The 17,128-nt window shown below is 48.7% G+C and overlaps 2 protein-coding genes across 2 annotated transcripts; both read left to right on the forward strand.

Annotated features, from left to right (window-relative positions):
- The first annotated feature begins 1,233 nt into the window (after positions 1-1,233).
- LOC105306326 (keratin, type I cuticular Ha7-like) lies at positions 1,234-4,914 on the forward strand. Its single transcript, XM_011381271.1, has 7 exons — positions 1,234-1,725; positions 1,910-1,992; positions 2,854-3,010; positions 3,379-3,540; positions 3,623-3,748; positions 4,235-4,455; positions 4,878-4,914. The coding sequence occupies exons 1-7, from the start codon at positions 1,234-1,236 to the stop codon at positions 4,912-4,914; spliced, it is 1,278 nt and encodes a 425-aa protein (XP_011379573.1).
- A 6,282-nt stretch (positions 4,915-11,196) lies between these two features.
- LOC105306329 (keratin, type I cuticular Ha7-like) lies at positions 11,197-16,390 on the forward strand. The gene is made up of 7 exons (XM_011381273.2): positions 11,197-11,625; positions 12,709-12,791; positions 13,841-13,997; positions 14,274-14,435; positions 14,518-14,643; positions 15,010-15,230; positions 15,982-16,390. The coding sequence occupies exons 1-7, from the start codon at positions 11,197-11,199 to the stop codon at positions 16,115-16,117; spliced, it is 1,314 nt and encodes a 437-aa protein (XP_011379575.1). The 3' UTR covers positions 16,118-16,390.
- The last annotated feature ends 738 nt before the right edge of the window (positions 16,391-17,128 follow it).

A 17,128-nucleotide genomic window follows, 5' to 3' on the forward strand; every position in this document is an offset into this window, starting at 1 on the left:
TTCAGACCAATGTCATGGGCCATGGTACAGGTTGTTCTCACAGGGGGTTGTGACGAGGTAGAAAGAGAATGGGCTCTGTAGACATGAGAAGGAGTGAGCCTTTGCCAGTTTATTCACTCTGCGAATCAGAAAGTGGATTTTACTCTAGTTTCTTCATCTGCACATTGATGCTAAGAACAGCTACCTCACAGGTGACATAAACTCAATAGGAAAGAATACAGTAGAATAGCTAGCACCTCTGTGTCTTCTACAAATGTTAGTTCTTGAACTTTTGTCTAAGTATCCCTTGAGCTCTGTGCCCTATTTCCCTTTTCTGGATCAAATAAGGTGTTTTGTTTTGTTTTGTTAGTAGCTTCTTGCTGGATTCATCCTTTGCCAGGACCACGAATCCTCTGTCTTTCACTAATTCTCATTGATCTATGGTTCTCATTTAAGTTTGTTTAAGACACTCTAGGATTTCTGCAACACTGATTTCTGCTGAAGAACAGAGACCATTGTATGTCCAGGAACCAGCACACTGCCTGAGTTACGGGCAATGTTCAGGGAACATGCTGAACAAGTGAATGAATGAAAGCCAGTTCTTACTAGTCAACCAAAACTTAATTAGCACCAAGGGTTCTGAGCGTACTGATGCTTTATTGCTCCTCGAGGGGAAAATGCAATGTAAAAGAAGAAGAAGAAATAGGGATCTCTCAACATTAAAATATTAGTAGACTTGCTAGTTTTATAAACCGGTATTTTCTCGTTAAAGTAGAGGCCGGTTGTGCATGAGCACAGGTGACAGAGCCATAGGTCTTATAGATTTTTGTCTCTCTCCTCTACACAAATCATTAACTGTAAGATTTGATCCTTCAGTGTGGCCACATCCACAAGGAGATCAGCCCAATCCTGAGAGAGGACATTTGAGAGCCACATTACTGCTAGTGATGGTTGAGTATATATGAATCTCTGATCTCCCAGCAACAGACAACCTGATATCAAAGAGCCAAGAGACACCTCAGATTCATCCACATTCCTTTAATGAGGTGAGAAACCCTTAATGGTAAACTCAACAGCTGAGTAACAGGATGACGATATAACAACAGGTCGAGAATCAAGGCAGCGAGGCCAAAGCGCTGAGCCAACACCCACCTGGGATGGGGTATAAAAGGCCTAGGAGGGAAGGGGGTTGGCAGACTCAGTGTCTTGGCCTTCCCAGCACTCTGAACCTCTTGTGCAGCCTCAGCCCACAGCATGACTTCCTTCTATGTCAGCTCCTCCCCATCGCTGGGCAGCATCACGACTCCTGAGGAAAGAAACTTATGTATCTCCTCCATCGATATTGGGAGCCAGCCTGGGGCAGAGGTCAAGCCTGCCTCCCCAGGCCTCTTGGCCACCGTGGCACACGCCAACCGAGTCCGTGTGGGGACGACCCCTCTGGGCCGACCCAGCCTCTGTCTGCCCCCCAGCTGCAACACCGCGTGCCCTTTGCCAGGGACCTGCCACGTTCCCGGCAACATCGGAATCTGTGGGACCTATGGTGAAGGCAGCCTGAACGGCCACGAGAAGGTGACCATGCAGTTCCTGAATGACCGCCTGGCCAACTACCTGGAGAAGGTGCGCCAGCTGGAGCGAGACAACGCGGAGCTGGAGACCAAGATCCAAGAGTGGAGCAAATGCCACGAGTCCACCGTGTGCCCGGACTACCAGAGCTACTTCCGGAGCATCGAGGAGCTCCAGCAGAAGGTGAGGTCTGGGGCAGCCCGGGATAGGCCGGGTCTGCGGGAGCAGGGGTGTGGCAGGCCAAAACCACCGAAGGCTCAAAGACTTTGGGGTCTTGGGTTCTCCTGAGCAGGAGTGTAGACACCACGCGTAGGGCTGAGGCTGGAGTATGATGTGTGCGTGTGAGAACTGTGCTGGTTTTCCTCAGATCCTGTGCAGCAAGGCGGAGAACGCCAGGCTGATTAGCCAAATCGACAACGCCAAGCTGGCTGCCGACGACTTTAGAATCAAGTAAGTAGAGTCAAGAGGGCTCAGAGTGACTTCTCTCTTCTCATCTATTTCCAACTGCCCACCAGAGTACTTGGTCCAAAGTAGGTGTTCGAAAACGGAATGAATCAATGAATAAGTGCTCACTTTCTTCCTCTCCAAACCATAACTAAACCGATTACTAGAAATAGTCATTATATAGGATGGAAAAGAACAAAAGCATTATAACAAGAAAAGGAAGTATAGTCTAGATTGATTAGATCCTATTTCATCTTCTCCCCATACCTAGAAGATAAGAGGGTTTTGCGTTATAACCAGAAGCAAAACCAAGTCATTGCAACAATAAACTTTGAGTGCACAGGTCGTTGACAGACTCCCGGACCCTTGGCTTAATTCATCAGTGGGAAGAATTATTATCGTAGCTTCTTGTTATCAAGAGTTGTAATTGAATGAATGAGAAAAGCAGAAAAACAATGCAAAATGGTTAATCTAATGGGTAAAGTAGCAAATCGTAGCTCCAGAACTCTTATTTTTAAACTCTTATTTTTAACTCTTATTCTTTTTCCTGGCTAGATGACCTCCTTATGGCAGAATAAATACTGTATTTGAAGTCTGGTCATTTAGGTTGAGTCCATGATTTACTATTAATCAAGATATATAACCTTGGACAACCCACTTATTCTTTCTGAGTCTCAGTTTCCATTTGCTCAATGAGCATAACAATACTGGTCCTGACCATCAGCTGTGTAGCTACAGGGTCCTACACAGTGATTGTTGATCAAGTGAGCAAATGAGGATTGAAGGTGGTAAAGAAGGTGGGGACCCAGGGCAGCTGAGAGGGGCTCTCCTTGGCATCTGTTGACCCCGCATGTCCCGTGATGGCAGGTATGAGAGTGAGCACGCCCTGCGCCTGCTGGTGGAGGCGGACATGTGCGGGATGCACAAGCTCCTGGATGACCTGAGCCTGGCCAAGGCTGACCTGGAGGCCCAGCAGGAGTCCCTGAAGGAGGAGCAGCTCTGCCTCAAGAGCGACCATGAGCAGGTGTGGTCCCGTGGCTGCAGACTCACGGGGGAGGGTGCTGGGCAGAGAGTAAGCCCTTCCCACCCTGTGTGGCTCTTGGATCAGAACCTGGGCCTGGTTGGCCTCAGGATAATCGGTCGATCTGGGTCTGAGAGTCGGGGTGACTCTGTGGGATGTGGCCGAGTGAGAGTCTCTTCTCTAAAGATTGGCCCTGTGAGTTCGGGAAGGTCTCAGAGGGGCTCTTCCCGCTGGACCCTGGCCAGACCTTTCACATCAGCACATGTGTGGGTTTGCCCCTCAGTGTGCTCGTCGGGAGAGGGGTTCAGGTGCTGTCTGCTCTGTGCAAAGCCCTTTCCTCACTTAGGGTTTGGGTCCTTCCGTCCCCGCAGGAAGTGAACACCCTGAGGTGCCAGCTGGGAGACAGGCTCCGGATCGAGCTGGACACTGAGCCCACTGTGGACCTGAACAGTGTGCTGGAGGCGATGCGGTGCCAGTACGAGGCCATGGTGGAGACCAACCGCCGCGATGTGGAGCAGTGGTTCGAAGCTCAGGTGAGGCGGTGCTGCAGAGCGTGGGGAGTCCAGCTTCCATCTGGCCGGGAGGTGATCGTGTCTCTGTGCACTTGTGCTTCAGTCTGAGGGCATCAGCCTGCAGGCCACGTCCTGCTCCGAGGAGCTGCAGTGTTGCCAGTCGGAGATCCTGGAGCTGAGGTGCACGGTGAACGCCCTGGAGGTGGAGCGCCAAGCCCAGCACAACCTGGTACGGGTCCTGCTTCCCCCTCACCGCACTGCCAGTGCCTCAGTCCATGGCCTGGTAGCAGCATCTCTTAGAAGTCTCCGTAATCAGTTCCTTTAACATCAAATTAGACCTTAGGATCTCAGTCTCTTTCTGGTGGAGATGGCTTGCTGGTAAGGTTAGTTTGATCCAGAAAAATGGTGTCTATTAAAAGTCAATACCACTTCCTTTTATAATAAGGTGTGGAGTTTCAGGTACTCATTTTACAAGATTTTACTGGGTGTCTACTTCATGTCAGGTGTTGGCGACACAGGGCTGAACATGACACAGTTCAAGTTAGATTTTTATTTTTTGTGAAAAGTCATTGTCATATTGACAGTGAATTCTCCAGAGTTCTGAGAACGTCCTATGAATTCTTGGAATTTGTTCCCTGCCTGGTGAGTTTGGCCCTGATTTTCACTGCTGAATATGGATCACCTGGGACTCTTACCCCATTATTTCCCATCGCAGAAAGACTGCCTGCAGAACTCCCTGTGTGAGTCCGAGGCCCGCTATGGCACCGAGCTGGCCCAGATGCAGAGCCTGATCAGCACCGTGGAGGAGCAGCTGTCTGAGATCCGAGCTGACCTGGAGCGGCAGAACCAGGAGTACCAGGTGCTGCTGGACGTCCGGGCCCGGCTGGAGGGCGAGATCGACACGTACCGGAAGCTCCTGGAGAGTGAGGACTGCAAGTATGTGGGACCTGGACAATTCCTGGCCAAGACACATACCTAACTGTCAGGCGATTTCTCAGAGATAACTGACATGCTCGTGGAAGGAGATCTCATTGTGAAGAATGAGACTCGCTTGGTGACTCATTCACCATTGCTGGTGTGTACAGATTGTACTGTTGATAGAATGGTACACACATGGTACCCAGGTTCCTAAGCCAAGTCCCCTGCCCCCTGCCCCCGCCACCACCAAGGGGACACCTGAATGTGGAAAAACACAACTGAGCGTGGAAGTGAGACTGCTCAAGTAGGTTCCGTTGGACTGTGTGATTTGCTTGTGGCAGATTTGTCCTATATAATTCTGGTCTGACCCTTTCTGTCCATCACTGAGACAGCCTTTTATTTTCCATGTCTAACTCTTCCTTTTCTCTCTCTCTCTGCAGACTTCCCTGCAATCCATGCTCTACGCCGGCCTCCTGAACCCTTTGTCCAAGCTGTGCCCCCCAGTCCTGTGGGTCTTTCTCAGCCAGTGGAACCCCATGCTGAGAGCCGATTCTGAAGGTCTGAGTCCCAAAGCAGGATGTCAAGGCTGGTTGCACTGAGGCTGGGATTATTCTCATTTGCTTAGTCTTCCTCCCAGAAACACCAAACCCACTGGAAGCATTTCCACTGACTCAAAAATGTAGCAGATACTTTTAAGCAGTAGCTTCCTGTTTGTGCCTTAAGCTGATTTTTTTTTTTTTTGGCAATGTTGTATTGTCTTGCACCTAAATTATTGTCCCCCCTCCCCCTCCCCAGTCTCTCTTCTGGAATTTTAGTTCTACTCCAGTGCTTCAGAATCTTCTAAAATGTAATTGGGCTCCTGTATGAAATAGTCAATAAACCTCTTTCCTATATTAAGTGTTCTCCTTCCTGTGTTTGGCAGCATATGTGGTATGATAAAGAGTCCTGGCCCTCGAGCCCTTGGGTGGTCACTGGCCCTGACATGTTGCTGCCAGGACTTCTTGGAGCCTCGGGTTGAAGGCTCTTTGCTGACATCATATGTGTCCTTACGTTGCCCATCGATGCCCGTAGACTGGTGAAAGGAAGCAGTGTTGGATGCCAAGTTTGAATTCCTTCAGAACAGCTCAGAACTAACATGTCCCTACCATGCTTTTGGCATCTTCACTTTCTTGGCATTTTGTTCAAGAGCAAAATCATACAACTTGGAGTTCCATCCTGGTCAAAGGGAGATCATGTTGAGAACTGCCTCGGTCGGTCAAGTGCCAATTTCTTTTTCTCTCATTCACACTGGCTCCTTCATAGAGGTGTGGGATTCCTGACTGACCTTAAACATGGAGGCCCAGATTGGGCCCTGGGGACAGTTGACTTGGTCCTGGCTCACTTCTGGGATGTAGTTTTCTCTAGAGAGATATTGGCACCGATGTGTGTGATTGTCTTCCAAGTGCCAGTGCTGGGGATTGCAGTTGTCACGAGTGATCCAAAGGCTTTGCCTGCCTCTTGGATGTGGCGCTGTTTCAGGCCAAAGTGGTTCACAGCCGGACACGATAGAACTGCATCTGGGGAGCAGCACCCGAGATGCTGTGCTTCTTCCATTGCTGTGCTAGTCAATTTCGCTTTCTGGCAAGTGCTGTATGTCCAGGAGAATGAAGCTCTCAGATCTCAGCTCGCCTATGTACCCCTGTCCAAAGACTAATGCAAAGCTGGTCCTTCTTTGTGGCAAGACCATGTGCTCTCGTGTTAGACAGACCTGGGCTCAAATCCCGCCTCAGCTGAGTGAAGTTGTCCAGGTCACTACACTCTTTGGAGACCTATTTTTTAGTTGTAAAATTAGAATAACTGTACTTCCCTCTCTGTTGTTAAGGGTAATCCATATAATAACCCATATAGAAGATGCTCAGTGAATACTGGTTTATGGGGCTCCCTGGGAACCAGCAGGGAGAGTCTTTTTGTCCTAGAGGGAAAGAGGAGCTGATGAAGTGGTAGCAGAACCCATTAGTAGCATTGGGGGCCATATATTTCCATGTTGGTGGCCTGGAAATTTGGCCATACTCCCGTCCACTTATAAATAATAATGAAAACCAACCACCATTGTTACTGGAGCTCGGTTTCTCTCTCCAAGTGGCCTAACTGAAATCAAGAAAGCATTCTTTGGGCTGTCAGAGGACAGAATGTCTACTTGGCTCTTGTGGGCTTCTTTCTATCAAGTAACCCCCAGGAGCAACATGTTTTAAGGAATGACCCTGACCCCTTCCTGTGATGGGGCCATGGAAATCTGGTCTGTCCCCCACTTGCCTGAATGAACTCTAATTGTGGGATCCCCACAGCTACTAGGCCTGGCTACTCAGCTACTACTCAGCTACTGTGGGATCCCTACAGCTACCAGGAAAGGCTACTCAGACACAGGAAGGACTGCAGGCTAGGGAGTTACTCGGACACTGTGGTTTACTCACAGCTATTCTTATGACCTGAGGGCTCAGGGCTCCCCCTCTGGTCCCAAGTCCCAAGGCTGATTCTTCCTCAGGGTGATTCTCCCGTCTGCACATCATGTTCCTCTCTGTGGCCTGGCTACGTCACGAAACCTTCGCAGATTGGCCTTAGATGTGGTATCTAGTTTTGCTTTGGCCACAATAATTTCAGCCAGATTGATTCTTGTCTTCCCCCTAAGACTTTTGCTTTCTTGGCTTGGGACCAAATCCAGTGTTGAGCCACCTAACACTAACCCCATCAGTCCTCAGTTTATCAGCTCTGCACTCCCAACATGCTGGTTTGTAATATTTCTTTCCAAGCTTCAGGCAATAATTCCAGTGAGGCCTCTGCAGGCCCCTTCACTCACTGTTCTTCAACTCCAAATGCCTTTCTCCCAAATCTCAGCAAAGGGGAAAGGAAAACGATGGCTGGCCGCAGGGTGGCGAGGAACAGGGTAGCTGGCAGCAGGTGCTGGCGGACACTGAGACGGCCTTGGGAAAGGACCCACAGTTCTGCTCCTGCCACCGTCCACGCCGGGAAGCTAAGAAAATTGAGGTGGAATTCTGAACTTTCCAGAACAGGAGCATTTTAAATTTAGATACTAGTTTTTTTTGTGGTCTATGGTGTGTGACACTTAAGGCCCTGATTGTCCTACCCTCATCGTCTTCCTTTCCTCCTAAGAACAAAATTAAATTTGTCCCCATTTATAATAATCTTCACGAGCTCATTTTGTTGAATCATTTCTCTTTGTCTCCTTTCATCTAATTCAGTGTTTCCCAACCTTTTTTTCTCATCCACGGCTTCTCATTTAATGAATACTTAAACAATCCTCATCTTCTCACTGAATGTTGTTTTTACTTTCAAAAATATAACTATCGGACTCATATCGCGACTGAAAGACAGCTCGTTTAGAATACAGATTGCGCTTGTTTTTAAATGACACTCTAACCAAAATATCTTCCGTGCCACCTGTTTTGGAGATTACAAATGCCACCTCCCCTCTAGCAGGGGGAGAGGACGCTCCCACCGAGAATTGCTGCTCCTGTTCAGGTTTGAGCCCTTGGTCCAACTCAGCCCCTCTACCTGCCTGCCAGGTACAAGACACTTTAGCAGCCCAGGGGAGTTTCTCACGTGTCCAAACAGCCAGGGTACTGTCTCCTGGCTCCAGGTGTTTCTCCCTGACGCACTGGTGGGCAGCCCCACTCACTACACTTCATACTCTCCAAATGTGAATTTAGCTCCTCTCCCTTGAGCCAGCACTTTGCCTTGACTTCCCAGCTTTCCTTCGCACCACATTATTGCCCCAGGAACCCAGGGGTGACTTTTGGTAACCTTCCCCTCTTTGATCCCCACATACAGCAAACCTCTCAGCCTTATAGAGCCTTTCTGTAGAGTCCTTCTGTAACATCTCTGTCCTTTATCCCTTCCTTCCTGTTGGCACTGCTGGGGCCTTGATTTGGTTTCCATGACATGTGGCCAAGGTTCTTGCAAGAGCCTCTTCCTGCCTAACTTTAAAGTTTTAGATCAAGTCTCTTTGATACTCTATATCCCTAGTGCTCTGTGACCTCTTCTTCCTCTGAGTTACATGACCTATCTCTACTGCTCTCAATTTTTTGAGAAGTGGGAATTTCTCTGATTCATCTCGGCCCTCCTTGGTGCCTTGAGAGGGCATTGCTGTGGCAGGAGCTCATGAATAATGGATCATTTGGAGTAGGTCAGAGTGATAAGGTCAATGATGGCAGTAAACCCTGCCTTGGTGAACATGGCCCACGTCTGTACACTTCTGTACACATCCACTGGCAGCCTCTTAGCCCAAACGCATCAGAAATTCTATTCTAGGGCCTCTGTTTAAGGGTGATAGGAATGACATGGAGAATATTCAGAGGAACATACTCAGGATGGCAGGAGGACTTAGAACCATGCTAAGCGGAAAACCAGAAATGAGAAATCACAGCTGTCACAAAGAGCTGAAGTTCTGCCATGAGGCAGAATGACTGGATTTATCATTCCTGGAACCCCATGGTTAGAACTAGAAAGTAAATTAACTAAAGGACAACTCTCTGACTTACTTGCTAGTGTTTCACCAGCGTCCAGCACCAGTTCCTACTCGGCACAGAGTAGGTACTCAATAAACATTTGTTGAATGAATGAATGAATGAATGAACAAATGAAAACAAATGGCAGAAATAGTAGGGAGGTAGATTTGTCTCTGCATAGAGAACTTTCTAACAATCCCCTATGTTGTAGGTCCCTAAAGACTGAGATAGACGTTATTTATCTCTTGATTCCAGTGTCTTACACAAAGCCTGGGGCACTGTGAGCCACAGGGGCCAAGCTGGCCGACGATGGGGTAGGCCATTCTGGAAAATGGTGGACTGGACAACTAATTGGAGATTATCAGCAGGGATTTAATGCCTAAGGGTCCTAGACTAGAGGACTTTGAGATCGCTTTTGGACTGGAGATTCCATGTTTCAGAGCCAGCTAAAACATGGACTGTTGCTTCAAGGGCCCTCTTGGCGAGTTCATTCATCTTAGAAATGGGGTCAAAGCAGCGTCTTCGTTAGCATATCCTGGAAGCTGGCTGGCTGCCTTTTTCCAGGGCTTATTGAATAACCTGTCACTGGCTTCTTTGTTTTAGGAATAGAGGCGGCCATAAAGCTTCTGATGTTCTGACTGTGTCTGAAGATTAAGGAAATTTAAATTCTGTCCTAGAGTCTCCTAAGTAATGGACAATCAAGGTAGGTGCATTTCAAAGAAATGCAAGAAGTTTCAAAAGATGAAAGATCAAAGTTCTTGAGTGTGTATCTTTAAAATAAGGAGGGACTCGGTCGGTGAGTGGATCAGTGTCTAACAAAGACAGATGCCCAGAAGGGATGGAGAGGCCCTTGAGAATAGATACCCTAAAGTATGAATTGCTACCCACCTTAGGTTGTAGACTGCCGTACACAGGAACACGATTTTATTTTTTGGGAATCACACATCACCCAGTTTCATTCCCGAGTTTTTTCTCCCACTTTCCAAATGGCTTATCAGTTTCACACTTGCACAGGGAGAGTCTTAATTGCCTGAATCAGTTTGATACGTTGTATTTTCGTTTTAATTCCGTTCAAAATAACTTTAATTTCTCATTTGATTTATTTCTTCTTAGACCCATGGGTTATTGAAAAGTGTGTCATTCAGTTTTCAAACACCAAAATCGATTTGGCATTTAGGTTTTTCTTTCATTGTTCTGGCCTAGTGTTCTCCCCCAATATTTATACAGGAGACTTCCATCTCTTTTCTGTTACATTCCTTCAAGAGGAACTTGGCTATTTTTTCCTCATATTTGAGGAAAGTCAGCTTCCAAGGGCATATCCTTATCTTTGACTCGCCTTTACCTGACGACTCCGTATGGCATGGTCCTGGCATTCAAGGCTTCCCACAACCTGGACTAAACACAGCTTTCCAGGGCTGGAGTCCATGTCTTCATTATAAGCACCCACACAGCTAGGTTTTTCCATATCCCAAACGTGTTTGATTCTGTTCATTTTGTTCTCTGTGAGAGACACTCTCTCCTCCAATCCTTCATGGAAACCGTGACTCAAAACACATTTTAAATGCTACTTATTCTGTGAAGTCTCTCAATATTCTCTCTTCTACTTAAAATCCTCACAGTTCTTTTATTAAAAAATTTTTTAAACACCCCCCCTCTTATTACCTTTATAATGTCAAGGCAATTTACTTTCCTAGCTTTCTTAGTAAAATCTAAACCCCCTTCCTCCAGGCAGGCCGAGCAATGTCCCAGCCTGGGCACTCCATACTTATCTGCAGAAACAAACTAACTGTGATTTTTCTGTTTTTCAATGTGCCTGATTGACTAATATTTCAGCCTTTGTCATGATGGAAATATTCTAAGGTAAGAAAAGACTATAAAACGACAGAGACTTTGAGGAAAATTTAGGAGTCTCTGGTTCTTGATTATTTCACAGACATAAGCCAGCAGAGGGGAAGGAATTCATAGCCCCAGAAGCTCAAAGAAGACCTCTTTTTCTCTGTTTTCTAAGACTCTGCAGTGATGAGAAGCATCCCGTGTGGGTTGGGCCTCTTTCATGGACCTCATTAACTCTTTATAGGAGACATCACTGACTAACCGAGTGATTGTACAACAATCGACATAAATATTAATGAGGAAAATGCCAGTTTTCTTGTACCAACTCCCACTACAAACCTATATAAGGTCTAGAAGAGAAGGAAGATTTCAGGTTCAAGCAAATCCAACTGTCGACAAAGCAGGAGTCTGGTCTTTTCGCACCATGACTTCCGACGGCTGCAGCTCTCTCCTCACTGGCCAGGTTTCAGAGGCCAAGGCTGCCTTCCCGGGCCTCTCGGCCACCGTGGCGCACACCAGCCGAGTCCGTGTGGGGACGACTCCTCTGGGCCGACCCAGCCTCTGTCTGCCCCCCAGCTGCAACACCGCGTGCCCCTTGCCAGGGACCTGCCACGTTCCCGGCAACATCGGAATCTGTGGGACCTACGGTGAAGGCAGCCTGAACGGCCACGAGAAGGTGACCATGCAGTTCCTGAATGACCGCCTGGCCAACTACCTGGAGAAGGTGCGCCAACTGGAGCGAGACAACGCGGAGCTGGAGACCAAGATCCGAGAGTGGAGCAAATGCCACGAGTCCACCGTGTGCCCGGACTACCAGAGCTACTTCTGGAGCATCGAGGAGCTCCAGCAGAAGGTGAGGTGTGTGGTGCTCTAGCTCAGGGGTTGGCAGACTACAGCCCACGGGCCAAATTCGGCCTGCTGCCTGATTTTGTAAATAAAGTTTTACTGGTACATGGCCATGCTCTTTTATTGATATATTGTCTATGGCTGCCTTTGTGCTACAATGGCAGAGTTGAGGAGTTGTGGCAGAGACGTGTGGTCTGCAAAGCCTAAAATATTTACTATTTGGCCCTTTACAGAACAAGGTTCCTGGACCTTGCACTAAAAGTTCAGGGTCTGGATTGGCACTGGAAATAGCCACAGCCGAAATGTTCTTTTGATTGTGAGAAGAGAATCTCAGGAGTGAACGGGGATGTGTAAAGGAATTTGACTGTTCAGGCTTCTGAGTTTATGCTTTCTCAGTTTTAGTACTTACAATTCTTAAATTACAATTCTCAACAACAGTGCAGCCAAACTTCTGGTGCAGGAGAGTGCTCTAATGTCCTTTAAAAGACAGCGTGTATCCATTCAGTAGCATTTGCCTCTTCTGCATAACTGCTGTCCCCTTTGATAATCAAGTCAGTGCTTCTTAAAAAACCTATATCTTTGTTGTAGAGACAGAAAGACAAAGAATCCCGGAAGAGGGGCCACCGAAATCTGGCTAGATTCAGAGAAGACCTTTGGGGAGGTTGAGCAACCAGCCTAAAGGGTTTCTTATGAGGAATGGATCCTACCTTATCTAAAACTTTCATAACCAGCCATTGTTCTCTGGTCTAGACTCAGATCTTCTTGTAAGGGTTTGCAGGGAATCACTCTGCATTGCAATTTCCTGAGTACTCTGCTGCCTCCAGGCTCAGCATCACATCCGGCAAAATGAAATTAAGTTTGTTCTATGTTTGTTTGGTTTACTACTACCTTTCGTCTCCCAGTCCCTCCAGCTTCACCCTTAGCCAAGCACCCTCTCACACGCTCTGCCTCCTGTACCACCCATGTTTGGGAGTTTGTGTTGTCCAAGGGGATGTTGCAGTTCAAACCCCAGAAAACAGAACTTCCTTTGATCTGAGGCCATAGACGGATCCCAGGACAGTGAATCACGGAGCCTACTTTCTTTCCCCAGATTCTGTGCATCAAATCAGAGAAAAGCAGGCTGGTTGTGCAAATGGACAATGCCAAACTGGCTGCAGATGACTTCAGGACCAAGTGAGTTGGGATAGGATGGGGAGGGGGAGGAGCCAGCTGCCTCTCATGGCTTCTTCTCTGTTATAAGGCGGTTTGGCATCAGAGATGTAATTGACTAAGACTCAAACCAACAGTTCCAGCAGGAGGAAATGAAGGGCATTAAGCCCAAGATCTTGGAACTTCCTCGCAATTGTTTAGCTTTCGTAAATGGTAAATTGTACATTTTTGTAAATTGTTTAATTTACAACAGGATTTAGAATCACCTACTTGATTCTGTTGTAAGAAGAACCTCGTGAGGCAGGCAGGGCAGTGATGGCATCGACTTTGTGAGGACACCGAGACTCAGAGCACTGAAGGGACTTGCCAGAAGGAACGTGGCTACTGAGTGATAGAACTGGAACTTGGCCCTCAACTTCTTACCCGGAGGCCATTAAATACGAAACTCTGCTGCCTCAGTGAGGATATGTTTCCATACCACAGCTCCTCCAATTTGTGAGCGCTGATGATTCATGATGGGAGTCACGCTTCACAGCCTGCCATGGAGGCGTGTGACGGTCAGAGAGTTCATACCGCCTGAGAAGGTCTGACCCAGGGTCAGGAAGGGGCATTGAGCTTTACTGTCTTTCTTCAGGGCGCCATGGAAGCCTCATTCCTCTAGAGCTAAAGAAAGCTATTTTCTCCCTTCCATTCTGGCAGTCTGGCTTCTAATCTGAGGGAGACACCAAGGTCCATCTCAGCATAAGAGGGTCTGCAATGATCGCACTGCATTGCAATGGCCTGAGTACTCTGCTGCCCCGCTACCCCTTTGGCCAGCAGCCCGAGAGGGCAGGCACTGGCCATGCGTCTATCCCAGTGTCCTCAGTACCGGCCACTCTGCCTGGTTCATCCTAGGTGCTTAGTGTTGAATGGGTGGGGGACACCCTGTTGCTTTCTGGCTATGAGTGCACTACACAGGAAATGCCAACTCACGATTAGGCTGCAGAGGGAAGCCAGTGGTTTTATGGCTGTAAGTTGTGTCCTGGGGCCCCTTCTGCTCTCCAAACTTGATTCCTGTACCTGCCCTGGTAAAGGTACCAGACAGAGCACTCGCTCTGCCAGCTGGTGGAGGCCGACATCTGTGGCCTGCGCAAGGTACTGGATGACCTCACACTTGCCAAGTGTGACCTAGAGGCTCAGCTGGAGTCCCTGAAGGAGGAGCTGCTCTGCCTTAAGAAGAATCACGAGCAGGTGTGGGGTCCTTTGTGTGACACATGGAGACTTCTGGGGGTTGAATTCAGGCTCGTTTTGGGGAAGAAATAAGGCTCTTCTTCCTGCTGGGGATGGAAGCTCTGCAGATCCTGGCTCATAGTTTAACCTCACAAGCCATGAAAGGGAGCTGCAGCCCCCTTGGGAGCACATTCTTCACCCACATAGGAGCTGGGGAGGGTAGGAAGTGGGAGGTGAGGCTTTGGGTGGAGGGCAGTGGAGGCCCAGGAATGGGACATCCTCCTCCTATGCCTGTAGGAAGTCCACACTCTGCAGTGCCAGCTGGGGGACAGGCTCCGGATCGAGCTGGACACTGAGCCCACTGTGGACCTGAACAGGGTGCTGGAGGCGATGCGGTGCCAGTACGAGGCCATGGTGGAGACCAACCGCCGCGATGTGGAGCAGTGGTTCCAAGCTCAGGTGAGGCAGTGCTGCAGAGCGTGGGGAGCCCAGCTTCCATCTGGCCGGCAGGTGATCGTGTCTCTGTGCACTTGTGCTTCAGTCTGAGGGCATCAGCCTGCAGGCCACGTCCTGCTCCGAGGAGCTGCAGTGCTGCCAGTCAGAGATCCTGGAGCTCAGACGCACAGTGAACGCCCTGGAGGTGGAGCTTCAGGCTCAGCACACACTGGTGAGCTCCCTCGCATGCATGGAACTGTGATTCAGCTTGGCAGCCACTCCCATGAGCAGCTCCTCATTCAGTACATGCCTCCCCTATACACAGATCAGGACACAGCTTAAACCTTGGCCTCACCTCTGTTGCGTTGAACAGTCTCATAAATGTGGATGCTGAGGAATGATCATTAACTCAGATGAGGGAGACTTTGCAAACATATCCTAAGGTTTATAGCATGTTGCCAGTTCTTCCAGCTGGAGAACGGGAGCTAGATTGTTCGCTGGGCCCGGCAATGCCTTGGGGTGTCACGGTCTGACTGAAGAGCCCGAGGGCAGGGGTCCATGGTTTTTAACCTGCCTTCCATTTTCTTTGGCATCACAGAAGGACTGCCTGCAGAACTCCCTGTGTGAGTCCGAGGCCCGCTATGGCACCGAGCTGGCCCAGATGCAGAGCCTGATCAGCACCGTGGAGGAACAGCTGTCTGAGATCCGGGCTGACCTGGAGCGGCAGAACCAGGAGTACCAGGTGCTGCTGGACGTCCGGGCCCGGCTGGAGGGCGAGATCAGCACGTACCAGAAGCTTCTGGAGAGTGAGGACTGCAAGTATGTCCTCCGATGTCTGTGTCAATGTCATGTGTAAAAGCAGACACCTTTTATTGGCAATGACCTAAAAGGAAGGGCTGGCATTATAGATCCAATCTTTGGGGACAAACTTGTCACCCAGGAAGCCTGGCAAGCTGCCTGGATGTAGAGGAGAGTGTGCAGGAGTTTTTCAGCTCATGTTGTCCATTATGCTGACCACGTTAGTCTGCCAGATGCTAGTCGCTCCCACAGGGGCTACAATACAGAGAGCTCAGTGCATGTGAGCTTTGCTAAATTCTCTCTGGAAGAAATACTTTGGTAGCTGGGATCTTGAAACTCAGCATTTAAAAATAATGCACAGGGCATGTGCACCTATTCTCTTATTTAGTTCCTCAATAGGCTGTGAAAAAGGTAAGATGGATACTATACCCCTTTAAGCAATAAGGAACAAGATTAGGGGGCTGTGTTTAAATTAAGAGCGTGGCTGACACCTGGCCTTATTTCACTCCGTCAGCCTTTCTGCCTTTCTCTTGGCTGTGTGCCTTTCCATATGGCAGGTAACACTGGTTTTGCGTATGTGTGTGCTGAGCTTGGGCCACAGCTTCCCTGTGGCCTGTGGGCAAGTCACTGACCATTTCTAGGCCTAGAGGGACCGCTAAGCTCTAAAACTCTGTTTGCTCTTCTAAGTCTAAAGTGTCTATATGCTTTTGTCTTTCAGGCACTTCTGATGCCACTGTTAAAAACACTTTTTTTTCCCTCTCTCTCTCTGCAGGCTTCCCTGCAACCCATGTGTGACCCCAGCCTCCAGCACCCTTGGTCTAGCCCCTGCAGCCTGTACCTCCTGCTCTTCCTGCCTTTCCAGGCCTCCTTGGGCCTCCTGTGGGCCCTGCTCATCACCTCAATGCTGATGTATTCCTCAGCCCAAGGTGCTGAATGATGGGAAGCATCACAGCTCCTCGGCTCCACCAGGCCTGCCGTCTGAGCCCTACTTCCTCAGCCAGCCTGAGGAGACTGAAGCCAGGCAGTGCATCTCTGTTGGGTTTTCTGATCTGGCAGCTCAGCTCCAGCCCCTGGATTTGTGCTTCCTTTTCTCTCTTCTATTTTCTCTTTTCCCTTACCTCCTGGTCTCCTTGAGATGTGGCAGGTAATTTTGTTTTTATTTTACTAATAAACTTCACTTCTGCAGCATAAGGAGCCTGATGCCTGCTGGTCTCAGTTTCTCCATCCTGTGCCGAGAGCATTGCTGGGAGCTCCTTGAGCCAGCCTTTCCATAGAAGCAGGGATTGTGGATCACTCACCAGAGTGGTTCTGGGAGATTGCCAAGCCAGACACGACCAGGGTTAAAATGGGACTGCAGCAAAATGTGACAGGTGAGAGATAGCTGGCTCTTGACCTGACCACACCTATTTAGAAGTCAGATTCACAGAGCTTTAAAAATACAGGCACTAAATAAAACCCCCGCTTTTATCTGGATGAGGCCACTTGGTCTTCATGCAAAGGAAAAGCTCCCGCCAGAGGTTCTGCTGGGTCTCCCTAGAGTACTCTATGTAAAGTAAGTTTTTGTGATCACATGCCCTTTATGAGCAAAGACCTGTGCTGGGCTTTACAGAGATTGTGACCAGGGTCCCACAGAAACCCTTGCAAAGAGGGAGTGGCTGTTATTATTCTCAGCTGGTGGCTGAGTCAAAGCTTGAACCTCAGCCTCTTTGAACTAGATCCAAAGCCCATATGTTGAAAGCTTTGAAGGGGAAAAACAAAAATTAAACATGAGAAGATTTAGGGGAGTGGTTCTTAAATTGTGGGCCTCCCAGCATCACCTGGGAGTTTGTTGAAAATTCCGATTCTTGAGCTCCACCCAAGACTTTCTGAGTTGGTAGTCTGGTTTAGCAAGACTTTCAGATGATTTGATGTACTCTCAA

The sequence above is a fragment of the Pteropus vampyrus genome, unplaced genomic scaffold (genome assembly GCF_000151845.1).
Source record: "Pteropus vampyrus isolate Shadow unplaced genomic scaffold, Pvam_2.0 Scaffold432, whole genome shotgun sequence".
In the NCBI taxonomy this organism is placed as follows: domain Eukaryota; kingdom Metazoa; phylum Chordata; class Mammalia; order Chiroptera; family Pteropodidae; genus Pteropus; species Pteropus vampyrus.

Coding starts and splice junctions, on each gene's coding strand:
- LOC105306329 (XM_011381273.2), top strand. CDS start 11,197: ATGACTTCCGACGGCTGCAGCTCTCTCCTCACTGGCCAGGTTTCAGAG. Junction 13,998..14,273: donor TTAAGAAGAATCACGAGCAG/GTGTGGGGTCCT, acceptor CTATGCCTGTAG/GAAGTCCACACTCTGCAGTG. Junction 14,436..14,517: donor AGCAGTGGTTCCAAGCTCAG/GTGAGGCAGTGC, acceptor CTTGTGCTTCAG/TCTGAGGGCATCAGCCTGCA.
- LOC105306326 (XM_011381271.1), top strand. CDS start 1,234: ATGACTTCCTTCTATGTCAGCTCCTCCCCATCGCTGGGCAGCATCACG. Junction 3,541..3,622: donor AGCAGTGGTTCGAAGCTCAG/GTGAGGCGGTGC, acceptor CTTGTGCTTCAG/TCTGAGGGCATCAGCCTGCA. Junction 3,749..4,234: donor GCCAAGCCCAGCACAACCTG/GTACGGGTCCTG, acceptor TTCCCATCGCAG/AAAGACTGCCTGCAGAACTC.